Source organism: Filicampus tigris, chromosome 8, assembly GCF_054856515.1.
Source record: "Filicampus tigris isolate MCC_2025a chromosome 8, RoL_Ftig_1.0, whole genome shotgun sequence".
NCBI classification, from domain to species: Eukaryota; Metazoa; Chordata; class Actinopteri; order Syngnathiformes; family Syngnathidae; genus Filicampus; species Filicampus tigris.
The window spans coordinates 4,837,249-4,851,926 of record NC_141224.1 but is presented as its reverse complement, the minus strand read 5'-3'; the positions used below and the strand labels follow the sequence as shown (position 1 = coordinate 4,851,926).

General features: G+C 42.2%; 1 protein-coding gene across 5 annotated transcripts in view; it reads right to left on the bottom strand.

The window, feature by feature from the left end:
- Positions 1 to 106: 106 nt before the first annotated feature.
- The window catches only part of ago3a (argonaute RISC catalytic component 3a), a 29,629-nt gene continuing 15,057 nt past the window's right edge, over positions 107 to 14,678 (bottom strand). For 3 of the 5 annotated variants that reach the window (XM_086037409.1, XM_086037408.1, XM_086037412.1), the window contains 12 exons: positions 13,917 to 14,064; positions 13,711 to 13,830; positions 13,472 to 13,615; positions 12,329 to 12,462; positions 12,069 to 12,253; positions 10,861 to 11,020; positions 10,692 to 10,782; positions 10,363 to 10,557; positions 9,154 to 9,288; positions 7,943 to 8,044; positions 7,664 to 7,863; positions 107 to 6,684 (listed from right to left, as the gene is read on the bottom strand). In XM_086037409.1, coding sequence (XP_085893535.1) covers positions 6,576 to 6,684; positions 7,664 to 7,863; positions 7,943 to 8,044; positions 9,154 to 9,288; positions 10,363 to 10,557; positions 10,692 to 10,782; positions 10,861 to 11,020; positions 12,069 to 12,253; positions 12,329 to 12,462; positions 13,472 to 13,615; positions 13,711 to 13,830; positions 13,917 to 14,064 — 1,723 coding nt within the window. In that variant the 3' untranslated portion in view covers positions 107 to 6,575. The remainder of the gene's footprint in view (positions 6,685 to 7,663; positions 7,864 to 7,942; positions 8,045 to 9,153; positions 9,289 to 10,362; positions 10,558 to 10,691; positions 10,783 to 10,860; positions 11,021 to 12,068; positions 12,254 to 12,328; positions 12,463 to 13,471; positions 13,616 to 13,710; positions 13,831 to 13,916; positions 14,065 to 14,678) is intronic. The other 2 variants (XM_086037410.1, XM_086037413.1) reach the window with 1 other exon arrangement.

The following is a 14,678-nucleotide window of genomic DNA, read 5'->3' as shown; positions in this document are numbered from 1 at the left end:
CTGTTAGGTGATCATTAGTGGAAAGTGAAGTAACCAAGTACAACTATTTAACCCTTGCCTCCCAAAAAAAAGACAAATTCCAAGTAAATACAAGTCTCACTGTGTGTGACCAAGGTACAGCAAAGCATTTTATTGCAAGTATTAGTCAAATGTACACTTCAAACAGAAGCAAAGCAACACTAAAAAAAAAACAAAAAACAAAAAAAAAAAAGGCCAACAACCTAAAGGAAGAAGTTACAAAAAGGAACGAATCAAGCAGTCGGTACAATTGCGACAAATGCAATCCCACAGTCGTCGTCGTGCAGATCTTTATACATGTGACTGACGCAAATGCTACGTTGCAAAAAACAACCAAAAAAATGGGTGTCAAATGAAATGTTTCCTTGGCCACGGACAAGCAATCAGGACGTCTAATCTCTTTCGCAATATTTGGTTCAACTTCGGTACTGGAATGCTGACGGGGTGTGAAAAAAAAACACATTTAACCGGATTAAGTAAGAAAGGGAGGTTACAGTATTTTGCTTTAGGAAAAAAAAAAAGTACAATCTCGTTTGCCCGAGTGCCGAAAAGAAGACGTGATACAGGCACAGGTCTCGCTAGCTAGCCTTCTGATCGGGATTGGATCGGATTTTGTCGTCACGATATACTCGACACTCGGGTTGCCAGACAGGACAGAAAACACGCTGAGGAAAAACTCGGACCATCCCGAACGTAGAGACTTTAGCGTAGCGATTTTAGTGGTTTTGGAACGAGAAGAGACGAAACGTACGATCGGTTTCAAGTACGCAGGCTAAGGACACAATTAAGGCTTAGTTCTTCTTGACACCCGCCCTCCTGTGGCACAAGAACTCGACAAGAATTTTTGTAGATACACTACTCGCAAAAAGGTTTTGGGTGAAATTTTAGGATGACCCCAAAAAACGCCCTATGAGCTTCAAAAGTGCACTTAATTTGACCTTGTGTGAATTTAAACGCACTGCATGGCCAACTGTTCACCGTTTCATTACTTTTTTTTTTTTTTTTTTTTTTAAACGTCCTCGAGCGCATTTTCGGTTTTCTTGAGATTTCACCCAAAATCCCCAAATCCTTTGTAAGTAGTGTAATCCATCCAATTGAATTGACATGGCAGATGTAGCCCAAAGACTCAGGTCTGATTGGCGTTTGGAGGCTAAATTAGGAGAAAGTCACGTTTATATTAATTATAAAAAAAAGAAGAAAAATCAGCCCGTTCGCATATATTGTTGTGCTTGCGCGTACGAGAATAAGGCTCCAAACACCTTCCACAAAAAAAACTCAATAAATACGCCATAAAATACTCCGCATATATAGGCTTCTTATATATATTTCATTAACACATTTAAATAGGACAACAAAAAGGAAAAGTCGGCTCAAGAACAAAACCAAAAAAAAAAATCTGTTAAGACAAAAAGATTTTTTTTTTTTTTTTTTTTTTTTACAGTTATGTATTTGGACTCTAAAATAGTTACGAATGTCAGGCGTTACTCGAGCATGTATGTCATATAAGCAATTCGCAGTTTTTCTCTTACGTAGAACATTATGCAGCATACCAAGGTAAGTGAGGTGCAGTGTTTCCGAGAACTCCCCTTTAAAAAACAAAACCAAAAAAAAAAAACAGTTCACCACCCCCCCCCCCCCCCCCCCCCATCCCACCTGGACTTAAGACCCCTTCAGTCGACACCCTACTGGATCACTTCCCCGACATTGCACTAGCGTTCGTATGAGGGAGTGCCAGGTCTCAGAGAACCGTTCAATACTGATGCTGGTCTCTCTTTCTCTTTTTTCTTTTTTAATGCCCTTCAAGACGAATGAAATTTTGTCCACCCTCCCCGTCAAAACGTTTTATTGACAACCCCATCGAAAAGGTCCAAGTGATGGATTAAAGACTCCAGCTGAGACGTAAGGAACTGAACCTCAAGAGTTTAAATGGTGGTCTCTAAAGTGCTGTGGTTGACATTCATGGGTTCTCCACGTTGGGTTATACCAATGACATAATCCAAGGTCCAAGACACTGCCAATGTTTACCAGTCATTCTAGAGAGGGGGGGAAGGGCATGGGGGGGAGGGGCAGGGGGGGAAGGCACTTCCTGTGTGGACCATTACTTTCTGTGGAATAACACCTTCCACTTTAAAGGGAGACAGAGCTTTTCTACAAAAAACTGGCAAAACTTGCACCGCTATTCATGTTAGCTCATTCATCGGCAAGCAACGGTTTCCCAGCTGTACGCGAGGCCTTGTAAACACGTGTCGGGACGCCCACTAAGCATCACTTAACCTTCTCACAAAGCAGTGAATCCGACAGAATCAAACATCCTTGAATCCAAATCAGAGACGGCTTACGACCAAAACGACTTTTTTTTAAAGGTTTTTTTTTTTTTTTTTTTTTGTAGGAACTTAAGGGCAAAGAAACAAGTTCTCTGGGGGTCAGGGCAGAGATAGAACTGCAGAAAAAAAAATGTCCCCCAAAAAAATCCATCTTCCAACAGTCCTTCAATATTGATCACTTGCCAGTGCTGGAGCAGCCATCAGACCTTTGGGGTCCTACTGGGTAGTGGGGTGGGGGCACCATGCTATCACCACTAGGGTTGTAGGCCCATCCCCCCCAATCACCAGGGTGGTGGGGCAGTCTCACACGCGCGGGTAGTGGGGCAATTCCACAAACACCAAACAGAAGCCGTACCATTACCACTGGGTTTCTGCGCTGCCTCGGATTCAACACGCCAGTGGGGGCTCTTAGATGCCCATCAAGAGTAGAGGCCACCATGGCATAGCCATTCAAGTAGTGGACTAACCCACACCCACCAGAGTACAGAGGGCTGCTTCAGACTCAATGGGGATGTGGGGGTCCCATACACACTGAATTAAGGATGACTGTCCCGCATCCACAGAGTGTGGCCATCAACCAGGAAGATTGCGGGTGGTTGTCCCACAACCCACCAGTGTAGCAGAGGCCACCCCGAGTTTTCCTGCTTTCCGAGCCTTCCCATTAGTCTGAAGAAAATTTCAGCCTTATATTCACCACAGACAAGCACCAGCAATTGCCGCATCTGGCGGACTGTGAAGGGGTTAAAAAAAAAAAAACGTCCCACTTCAGTCTTCCGACACCCGTTACAAATGGATCACCTGCCCGTTCAGAGGCAGGTGTCAGCACCAGGGTGGAGGGAAAGAAAAAAAAAAAAAGCCAAAGAACATTCAAGAGCTATACGACATATTTTCACACTCTTTGAATACACATCTACAAACTTAGCATTCGATATCTAGTCGGCGGTTACAAGTCCCCTGCCCGATTGCTAACAGTACGACAGTCACGATCAAGACACGTCACTACTTTGGACCACCCGCCACCGTTCGCAAATACACACTATACGATTTACAGTGACACAAGTCAACAGTCTATTGCAATAATTACAATAAAATTTTGTAATTAAATCTTTTTTCTTTTTTTTTTTTCAAACCATAACATACGACGATACATTTGTTACTAATAATAATCAGACTACATCATCTTGAATCTGTTAGCAAAAATAATTGGTGTGCATTACATCATTCAAACGTAGAAATATACTTTTGATCTGGCTTTTTAAAAGGCTTTCCATCACGGAGGCTCAGACCTCCACGAGCTTCCACACCGGAGGAAAGCGCCTTTGAAGGTAGTCCAATGCAACGGTGGATAAAAGACTTGACAACACACCTTTTCCAGACTGTACCATTATCACAACTACCTCCACATGCACCAGGGTAGTGGGGGGGGGGGGGGGGGCATCCCACAACCAGTAGGGCTGTGTACCGAGGTTTTGGATGGCATGTGTGGGACAGAGAGCGAATCGGGAACCGTCCAAAACTTCAATTTCAGGGCCGTCCGAAAACTACTGGGGTAGTGCGATACCCATTAGGGTAGTGGGGTTACCCCACAATCACAAGGGAAGTGACGCCACTCGACACTAACCAGGGTAGCGGGAAAAATCCCACAACCACCCACGACTCGTATCTGAGCTACCCCACAATCACCGGGGTCTTGAGAGGCTGTCCCACCAAAATCAAAGTCACTGAGGACTCCCACAACCATCAGGGTATTCTGGGTCAACAAGCGCTACCAGGGTATTGCGGTACCCATTGGGGTAGTGGGGCCATCCCACAATCACTGGGGAAGTGGTGCCTGTCTGACACCCAACATGGTAGTGGGCGTGACCGTTGCACCCTCACTGGGCTGCCGGGGGACGCCCTGATTTGTTTTGGATTTTCTTCACCTGCCCAACTTGTCTTAAGCTCACTTCAGCCTCTTCCGATTCTCCATTGGTTCGAGTAGCACCACGTCTGTGTTCACAACCAGAACACATACTTCTTTTAGTGCAGTTAACTTTGTAAAGGAAAAAACACCCACCCACACATACAGAGCACCCCCCTGACCCTAAAAAAAAAAAGCTTCAGACCATCAGCAGCGCAAAGGAGTGGAGTGGCGACCGCTCTCCAGACATGTAGGCTATTTGACAAAGTAAACCGGAAAAAAAAAAGTGGTCTCCGTTTGACTGTTCGGCTATTTTTTGTTTTGTTCCGAAGCCAGTCTTAACTTGTAGAGGAACTCAAAGTCATGATTATTATCAATAAGACGCTCAGACTGCTTTGTCCAAGCAAAGCTAACAGCTAACACTGCGGTACAGGCAAAAACATGGTAAGGTACACATCAACGTCAGGATGATTTTCTGATGAAGCCGTGTAGAAAAGTCCGTTTGTTGAGAAGACCACGAGGCATCGGGTGAAACATTTTTTTTCCGTTAAGTTACTTCGCCCGTTCGGCATGGCGCACTTCACCCTTTCACCAGGCACTTAAAATACTCCCGCCTTCTCTTTTATGGCCTTTGTACTCCACGTTGCTGCAATCAGGTCCAACATAATTCTTTTATCGGGAATTCCAAAACAACACACGTGTAGAAATCCTTCAAGTAAGAATGTGAAATGTTATCGAAACTGCACTTTGCACGGCGAAAAAAAAAGAAAAAAAAAATTCTTTTCAAAAGTGCCGAACAGTCTGCAACCCTCTTACCAAACGTGCCGATTATTTCACTCTGCCCTTCTTTCTGCACATTATTGCACAAGTGGAGACCCGCCGATGGGCGCTCCCACTCAAAAGCAAAATAAAATGCTGCCGGGGAAACAAAATGGTTGCAAAAAGGTAGAAGGACATATCAAAGCTGCACAGGCTGCTGCTGCAAAAAAAGTAATTAAAATAAAAACGGGGGGGGGGGGGGAGCGGGGTATGACATCATGTTATAAAAAGACAACAGTGTTATACTTTAAATAAGATTTTAAAAATCCAGGGATGGCTGTGATGGATGTATCAAGACAATGGAAAGTAATGACAGCATCTTTAACCCTCCTGTTTTGCTGTGGGTCAAACTGACCCAATGTAATTTTAAAATTTTCTGTTATACTCCAGGTCAAATTGACCCGTTGTCAAGTTTAACCCTTCTTTTATGTTGTGCGCACAGGTGAAAAAAGAAGTGGTTATTTTTAAGAAAAATTACAAATGAATTTTTAAAATAAAACTTGAGGCGTCCTATATATTGTGTTAACTGATTAAAAAAAAAAAAAAAAAAAAAAGGGACTGATATTTCCATAAGAGCGCAATGCAAAACAAATTCATAAATAATTTAAAAACAAAACGTATAATAAAATGACAAAATCCAAAATGAGGCCAGCGGAAGAAATTACCCCAAAATGTGTGTATATCAAAAAATAAAAAATCTAAATTTTTACAGTTCAATTTTACCTACCGGTACAATGCAACAGGCGTAATATGAGTGCAATGCAGTTAAAAAACAATGCAATGGAGGCAGCATTAAATCTTAAACTGAATTCTTTGTACTTTGTACCCTAAAAAATATCTCGATTTTTACAGGTCAATTTGTTTTTGTTTTTAAAAACTCTCTATTTGCCCCACAGCAGAACAGGAGAATGCAATGAGGCATCTCGGGTGATGACGTTCCACCTCTTAGCCAGCTGGTGGCAGTGTGCTCAAAGAACTGGTTATTTTATGAGTGGGAGGGGAGGAAAGGGGAAAAATGAATTCATAATCTGAGAGCCTTCCAGCTCTGCTCCCTCGTTTGCTTAAAAACACATACAAAAAAAAAAAGAATGTAAAAGTGCTGCTGCTTTTGAATGGACTCGAGGTGCCTGGGAGCAGCTGGGCAGAATGTAAACAGGGGATGGGGGACTACGGCGTAAAAGAGAAGTAAATACAAAGAATGAAAAAAAAAAGATGGAAATAAAAGGAGTTGGCTGGTTTCTATTGCATATTAGTGCTGAGTTTTGTTTTGTATGGTTTTTCCTGGTTCAAAGCAGCGTTTTTGCATCCTCAATCCAGTGTGGGGTGCCGCCTCCTCCTTCTCCCTGCTTCCCTCTGCACAGTGTCGGGTCCGGATTGACTAGGCGAGTGTTTGTGTGTGTGTGTGTGTGTGTGTGAGGACTTTCTGACTGGCAAGCCATCCGTGCATGGCTGTGTGTTGAGTGTTCATGTGTGGAGGATGGAAATGGCGGTGGTGGTGGTGGGTGGGTTGCAGCTCAGGCGAAGTACATGGTCCTCAGGGTGTCGTGGTGGATCTGGACCGCTTTGGCCAGGGCCTGCGGGTCTCGACCGTTACTCTGACCTGACACATGGCTGCCTTCGGCGCTGCACGGAGGACAGAGAGCAAACCGTGGGTGCAAAGTTGAGCTATTTCCATTTAATCCAGATTAAAATTCTTTTTTTAAATGTCTAGATGAAAAATGCGTAACACTATAAGAATAAAGTCGTACTCTTTAGGCAAAAAAGTCGTAATTTTAAGGAAGACACATTTATTTTTTATTCATTAGAATGGATTTGTGCAAGAATAACATTTTTAGAGAATAAAGTCATATTACTCCTGAAAAAAAAGTGGCCATCTTATTTTAGAATACAAGTTGTAATCTAATGACAAAAAGTTATTATTTTTCTTAAAGAGTAAATTAAAAATCTTTCAAGAACAGTAGTACTTTTTGAGGAAACAAAAATCTGAATGGGCTGATAAATTTTTACTGAGAAAAAAAAAAAGAAACATTGTTAATTTATGAGAAGTTTAACATTTTTGTTTTATCTGTATTGAATATAGAGCCAGTAGGGCTATGATGTCTAAAGACTTGGGTCAATTAGTTGAGCCCAGAGTTTAAAGTAAACATGGTGAAGCTGCACTAAGCTGTTATGTTGTCAGCCCTGAGTGTGTTGCTTTTAAATCCAGGCTAAAAACTTTGCTCCCCCCAAACCTTTGATGAATGTCTTTCAAACATTTCAAAATCATTTTTGCTTTTTAGTACTTTTAGAAACCTACTTTTATTTCTTTACTTTTAAATGTTTTCAAAGTACTTAGTAAAATACTTTTGTTTTCTCTGCTTTGCTTCTGCATGTCGTTAGCTGTTGCATTTGTAAATACTTTTAGGTGATGCGTCTTTGCTTCTGTGAAGCACATTGATTTGCCTTGTGTATGAAATCTGCTATATAAATAAAGCTGCCTTGCCTTACCTGTACATTTCTATTGTATTTTTAAGAAAAAGTTATATTCGTATGAAGAGCTCTCTGGTTTTTATGCAGGCCACACCTCCACTTACTATCAAACGTTGTCTCGTCATGGCCTCACCTGTCGTGTTCTTTGTCGACCAGATGGTAGCGGGCGCGGAAAGCCACCAGGTGGGCGTAGTATGCGGGCGCGGGGATGGACACCGAGCGGGTACAGCGCACGTAGGTGTGGCACAACTGGTAGGTGAGCAGCTGGAACTCGTCGGCTGTGAAACAGTTGTCGTCCCACAGCACGTGGTAGTGGGAGGGCCGGCTGGTGCCCTGCGACCCGGAGAAAGCAAATATTTGGATTTCATTGCGATTAATACATTCCAAACCATACGGTTACGAGTAAGCTCACCTGTATTCCAGCATGACTGCAGAGGTAAAAGTCAAACTCGTAAGGATGCGTGATGTCTGTATCCACGGTCGTACCAGCGGGAATGTTTCCGCTGCGTCCAACCTGACAAACACATCAGCGCTCCGTCATAATGTATCCACTGTGAAGCGTCTTTCACTGTCCAGAAAAGTGCTACATAGATCCGATGCATTATTATTATTATTTCTCACTAATAATATCCATTATACACATTTTATAATTTCCCCTTGAAAGACTTTTCAGTACTGCAACAAAAGGTTTATTATACAAGAATCTTTTTGTTAAGAATAAAAAGAGTATTTATGAGAATGCCCTTCAAATAATAACATCTGCTTTATTCGGGAAAAAAAGGTTGTTGTTTTTTTTCCAGAAGGGTCATAACTTGGTGGGAAAGATGCATATTTGTGGGGAAAAAACATCTACAAAAAAATTCTTGGGAGGAATGTCATAACCTAAGAACTAAGTCAGATTTTCTGAGAATATCTTATTTTTAAAGAAAAGTCGTAATTTTACAAGAATGAAGTTGAATTTATCAAGAAAAAAAGTCAGACTCTTGCAAAAATAAAGTTGTATTTTTGGGACATTTTTTCGAGAATGTTATATTTTTTGAGAAAAAAAGTTGGAATCCTACAAAAATAATGTATTGAAAAATAATAGCCTTAAAAAGGTGTAATCAGTATTCATATTTTTCAGGGAACGAAAAGTGATGTGAGCTTATGAGGATAAACTACTGCGTATTTATTCTAGAAAAAAAAGTCCATCTGAAAAGTAGAAAAGCTCTAAGTCATATGCCAGTTTCCAATCTGACAAACGCACTAATGCCATCCATTACATATTTTCCATTTCCCAAGCCCACTTTTCAGCACTGCAACAAAAGCTTACAAAAAAGGTAAACGGCAAACATTAATAGTAGGGTACGCTCTCAAAAAGACCTGATGGAGCGAGCGAGTCCGTCTCGGTTAAACGATTAAAAGCTGACTGTTTTGAGCTGATTGAGAGCTCCATGTGAACAACACAAGATGAGTACACGCTCTCCGGGGGCCTTGAGTGCCACTTCGCAGCTGGGCCCGAATGCTTTAATGGACCACTACTTAAGAAGGGGCGGAAAGGTAGCCCCGCTACGAAAGGTATTCAAAGTCGTCCGTTCCGAGTGCTCTGCTGAGAGCTTTTGTACATAGCGGGAGGAGACTTACTCGCTCGTTGCGGTCGGCGCAGAAGAGGCGTGTGTGGTGGCGTTTTTGCACCACGATGTAGGTGATGCCCGGCTGGTACTCCTTCTCCAGGCTGATGCAGGCCTCGCGGATGGCCAGCAGCTCGTAATACAGCACCTGAACAACAAAATGCAAACGCCAAGCGCATAAAATCAGCAAACGAGAACATACATTATTCACAAAAGGTTTGGGATATTTGACCACCGGGTGAAATTTCAGGTTGAACCTAAAATTCACCACAATCTTTACAGGTGAACTTCATTTGACCTTCTCTAAACGTTTGAATGCACATGCCAAACTGTTCAGCGTTTCAGTGCTTTATACACAATTTGCTGTTCTCAAACAAGGACCTAAACAGCCGAATTGACAACAGGTGTTTGAACCATGAAAATTTCCATTTTCATCAACTGACCTTCTACCGTATGTGTCTATGTGTGTAGATAGACAGGTAGAAAGATAGATATGTGATAGATATGTCTATGCAGCGTCCTCATCATTCGCCCCTCGGGCCATGAAGTGTTCCGAGTTTTACGTGAATTAGAAACGAGGAAAAGAAAAAAAAGTAGAAAATTGTTTTTTTGTCCATACAAACAAAGCAAGAGATAGTAGAAAAGCATGAAAAAGGGATGCGTTTGGTTGATCTCGCCAAAGAATATGACCGTAATGTATCGACAGTCGCCGCGTTGTTAAATCAGTTCGTTTACAAAACGCCAGGCAAAAAACACTTCTGAGAGAGAACATGAACCAAAGAGGGCAAAAATCGATGAGGACAGCAATTAAAAGGTAAACGACCATCATTTTTATTCCTTACTCTATTCTTTGTTTTTTTTACATTATGCACAACTCTCATTTATTGTGCAATCATCTAATTGTAACATGTATTTTATTTGTTACATGTTTTGATGCATTTTTGTGCTTTATAAAACATTGATGTCTGAATTTTGGGGGGCTTGGAATGGATTAGGGCATTTATATGGAAAACGTGTCTCTACTTACAAAATGTTCTACTTAAGAAATTTCTTCCAGAACCAATTAATTTCGTAAGTAGAGGTACCACTGTACCTATAGTTTCATTTGTGCCTGTGGCTGAAAAGCAAAGTAAATCATTTTCGGTTCATCCTGAAATTTCACCATTTTTTCAAAAATGAATCTCTCGCTCTTTTTTGCTAGTAGCGCAACTTAGAACCTGACCTGTCTGAACTGGCCTTCAGACACTCCATCCCTGTAGAAGATGATGCGGGTAGGCTTGTAACGTGTGGACTTGTAGAACTGGATGAGCAACTCGCGCACCATCGAAGCCAAATCCTGGATCACCTCCTGCCTGGGCCTTTGCACCCGCACGGTGGCGCAGTAGCGGCTGGGGTGGGCGTCCATGCTGCCCACCACCTGGGGGAGACAAAACGCATTGTATCACTAATGGATACATGGAAGTATTAAGAGACACTCTGCCTGTTCTCCGGTAGCAGAGGTGAGCCCCGATGGCCGTAATACCGGGCAAAAATAATCCAGATGAAACTTACTGCTGCAATTGAGGGCTTCTTGCCATCTCCGGCAGGCGGATGTGTCACATCAGCTCCCAAGAAGATGACCGGCTGCTGAAACACTGACGGCCTATGAAGAGACGCACACAAAATGAAAAGCAGCCATTGCCGTCGTGAGGGTTCAATAGCAAAAGAAGTGAAGGCTTACCGTTGGTGCGGCACCAGGATGTTGTTGATGCCCCCCAGCTTGACGTTGATCTTGAGGCAGAGGTTGGAGAGGGTCTGAGGGGACGTCTTCACCACGTTCTTCACCTGGACGCACTGAGTGGCCATGCCCAGCAGAGTGTCTCCCACGCGCTTTACCTCAGCTAAATTTGGACATGCAAAATCAACTTCAACTCACAAAAACGAGGCATATTTGTGTTTGATCCATGAACGTTTTCAAGGTTGTACACTTCTATGTCTTTCTGTGACTCTTCTAGTCTCTCTCTGCTGCAACCGGCTGATGACACACTGTGACATTCTGAGATCAAGGGCCATTTTTCCTCTGAGAGCATCCTAGTTGAAGCCTTGTGTCATGATGTCACAATGTGAAAAGCATGATCAAGAGGATTGCTTAATACTAATTCTAATTCAACCAGGAAACGTTTCGGTCCATTTATGGATCAAATATTTGTTTTGAATTTTGCAGTTCAGCTGCTTGTTAGATAAAAGCAAGCTGTGCAAACAGTGGTGAAACATTGAACAGTTGGACAAGTTTAGAGGAGGTCAAAATAAGTTAATATTAAGTTTAGAGTGCATTTTAGGTTCAACCTTGAATTTCTGCCGCAATAGTCCTAACTCTTTGTGATCAGTCAGCCCCTGCAGCAAAAAAAAGTTTTTCAGTGAATAACGGAGGCGAAGTAAATAAAAAAAAAAAAACGACTATGAATAGGTGAAAACTTTAACTTAAGTTCAAAACATTTGCATTTAATCGTTTTTTTAAAACATTTAGATATCATTTTTATTTACATTTTAAATGAATCAATATTTACGGTATGTGTTTTCCCCCCGTATTTAAGTGCACTATCAATATTCAAACTATGCAAAGTGTACAGTGGCTCACAATATTACTGTATATACTTTTTAGGAATACAGCCTCCATCTTGTTTATGATGAACACTTAGGCCTCTTACGTTTCTGCATTTTAATGTTAGTGGTACTTTGAGAAGTATTTTTTAGGTGGCACTAAAGGTGTAGAGTTTGAGAGCCACTACGCTACATAAATCTAGGACTACCCAGGACTTTAAAGCAAACAATACTATCCCCCCCCCATTCTGGTGGCTGTTTTGTCAATTCCAATGTCGCCCGTAATCTTTTACAAGCAAACCACTGCTGTACTGTATACCTTGCCACGTTAATATAACATCATCTCACCGTAGACGGGGGTTTTGCCGGGCAGAATGACGATGATGAGCTGTAATCCAGCGTAGGTGTTCTTCAGGTGTCTGAACATTGGCTCCACGCTGTCCGCTCCCTGGGCGTACTTGCAGAAGCACGGTTGGCCCTGGATTGGCATACCGGCGTCCTTTGAGATCTTGCGTAGCTGGTCCGTGAACGCCCTACACAGGCATTTTGTTTCATTACTACCTCATCGACAGCTTCTTTTAAAACGTAATGGTTTTAACTCTTCTGACTTGAGAATGTCCTCCCGACACTGGCGCTGCGTGGCGAAGCATGCGATGGCCCACATCTTGATTTCTACGCCGGTGTGGAACTGCTTGCCCCTCATGTCCCACACGCCGTGACTTGGCGTCGCAACTGTGCGGTTCTGAAATGACAGGTGAAGTCTCACCGTGTGTACTTGTGATTATTGGAGTAATACATGCAGACATTTACCAACTACAACAAAAACAACTCAAACAAACATCTCATTAATCCAAAGCAATGCATCCGGAAAGAATTCAGGGCTTCAGTTATTCCAAAATGTTTACGTTGTCATTATTGGGTGTTGTGCATACAATTTTGAGGGAAAAAGTGAATGTAATAAATTCTGGAATAAGACAGTAGCCTAACAAAATGGAAAAAGTAAAGCACTGTGAATGCTATCCAGATGCACGATGTATGTTTACCTAAAATGAAACAGGCACATTTTATGAAGTTCAAAAATTGGCTTTGCCACAAAACTCTTTCAAGGAGACATTTTATACAATTTATTTTCTGCTACAACTACATTATGATTAGTATTGTCAACTTTCTGAGCCCTTTAGTGATTTTTTGTAAAAAGCGACTAGCAACAAATTTTGACAATTTTTGTGGTATTATTGCAGATTTCTAAAATCACTTGTCAGATTCTGCATCCAGACTGAAGAGATGGCGCTTGTCCAAAGCCACACCTATCTAATTTAACTATAAAGCAAGCGACTAAAAAGACTCGACTGCATTTTACCTCATGGAGGCAGCACAGACAGATGTTAATTTACATTGTGGCTCAGTCCTTTTTTTTTTTTTTTTGCTTTAACTCATTCACTGCCATTGACGTATGTATTTGTCTTTCACACTCCAGCCATTCAATCCCAGGAAGTTATATATTTTTTCAAACGTTAGGGTAAAAGAGTGTCTGAAAATGTCTGGCAGAGAATGAGTTAAAAATGCGTTGATTCCCCCACATTATCAACGTTAAGAGATTGAGCCACATGTAGGTGCCACAAACAAAACATGAAACAGAAGCCGGTGTGTTAGTTCCCCCGCAAAGTGTGTGCGTGCGTGTGCGTGTGCGTGGGGGGTCAGCATGACAGACAAAAACAAGAGAGAATGTGTGTGATTTAAAAGAAGGGTACCATAAAGTGCTCTGTGCTCACCCTGCCGCCGTACTGCAGCATGGGGGCGGGTAGCACTCGCCCCGTAACGTGGGCCATCTCGTCGCGCACTTTGAACTGGAACTCCTGGACGAAAGGGTCGGCGTCGTAGTTGGCGCTGCGTACCTTGAATAAAATGAGAGAGGAGGAGGGAGAAAAGGTCAGCCTTAATTAAGTGCTCGAGTTTGATGAAACAAAGATTTTGCTCTGTGGGGGCTCACCAGCCTGCTGATCTCTTCCTGTCTGTCGGGCGCAGAGCGAGCCGTGGCCTTGATCATAGTGGAAGTCTGATTATCTGTCAGCTTCTTGATACATCGCTGACCAGCTACAATGTTACACACCTACCACAAACAACAGAGAGCGTCACTTTTCCCCCCCCCGTTTTGAGGTTGTTTTCTGTGTGGTTTGGATGGATGGTCTCACTCACCTCCAGGGGCAGGTAGGTGTGCTTTTGCTCCTGGCCCACCTGCAGGCAGGGCAGGTGGGGGTACTTGAGCTGCAGGCTGTACTTCTCCCTGAAGTACTGGGCTACAGTGCGCTCCACGGTCTGGCCATTCTCCAGCTGGAGGGGGAACCTTCAAGAAAACAAAAGCGTACCGTGGCAACACCTACATTAGAACCGCCGCTTTTTGGTTCACAGGCAGATCCTGCAAAATAGTCTAATAGTAAGACTGAACTTGGTAAAACCACTTTGGCTTTTTCAACTGCATACGCCTGGAATACTCGCAGTCACTCAAACTCAGCACAATTGTTACCATGTGTATAAATGTATGAGGTCATGAACTATTTTATAACTGAATGCAACAATTTTTAACAATGTTTGTGAGCCGGGGTTCTATTATATTACATTTTTGGCCTTCAAAGAGGGAATTTCTTAAGATCTTGTACCTCTAATTTGATTTTTTTTTTTTTTTTTTTTTTACCCACCGCACCCAAGGAAACTCAACCAATCAGAGATTATCTCGTTTTTAAACAGTATACTCCCCTTTAATGAGTATGACATATACAATACAATAAAAATGGCTGATTCATCTTTGTAAACAAGTGAATTATCTTCTTTGAACCATTACGTGCGAGGCAATGCACTAAATTTAATTCAATGGCATGTTTTTACATTTTTGATACGTGGATAATTAATCGGAGCCCTGGAAAATTATTATTGCTGTTCTTGAGAAACACAACAGTTATT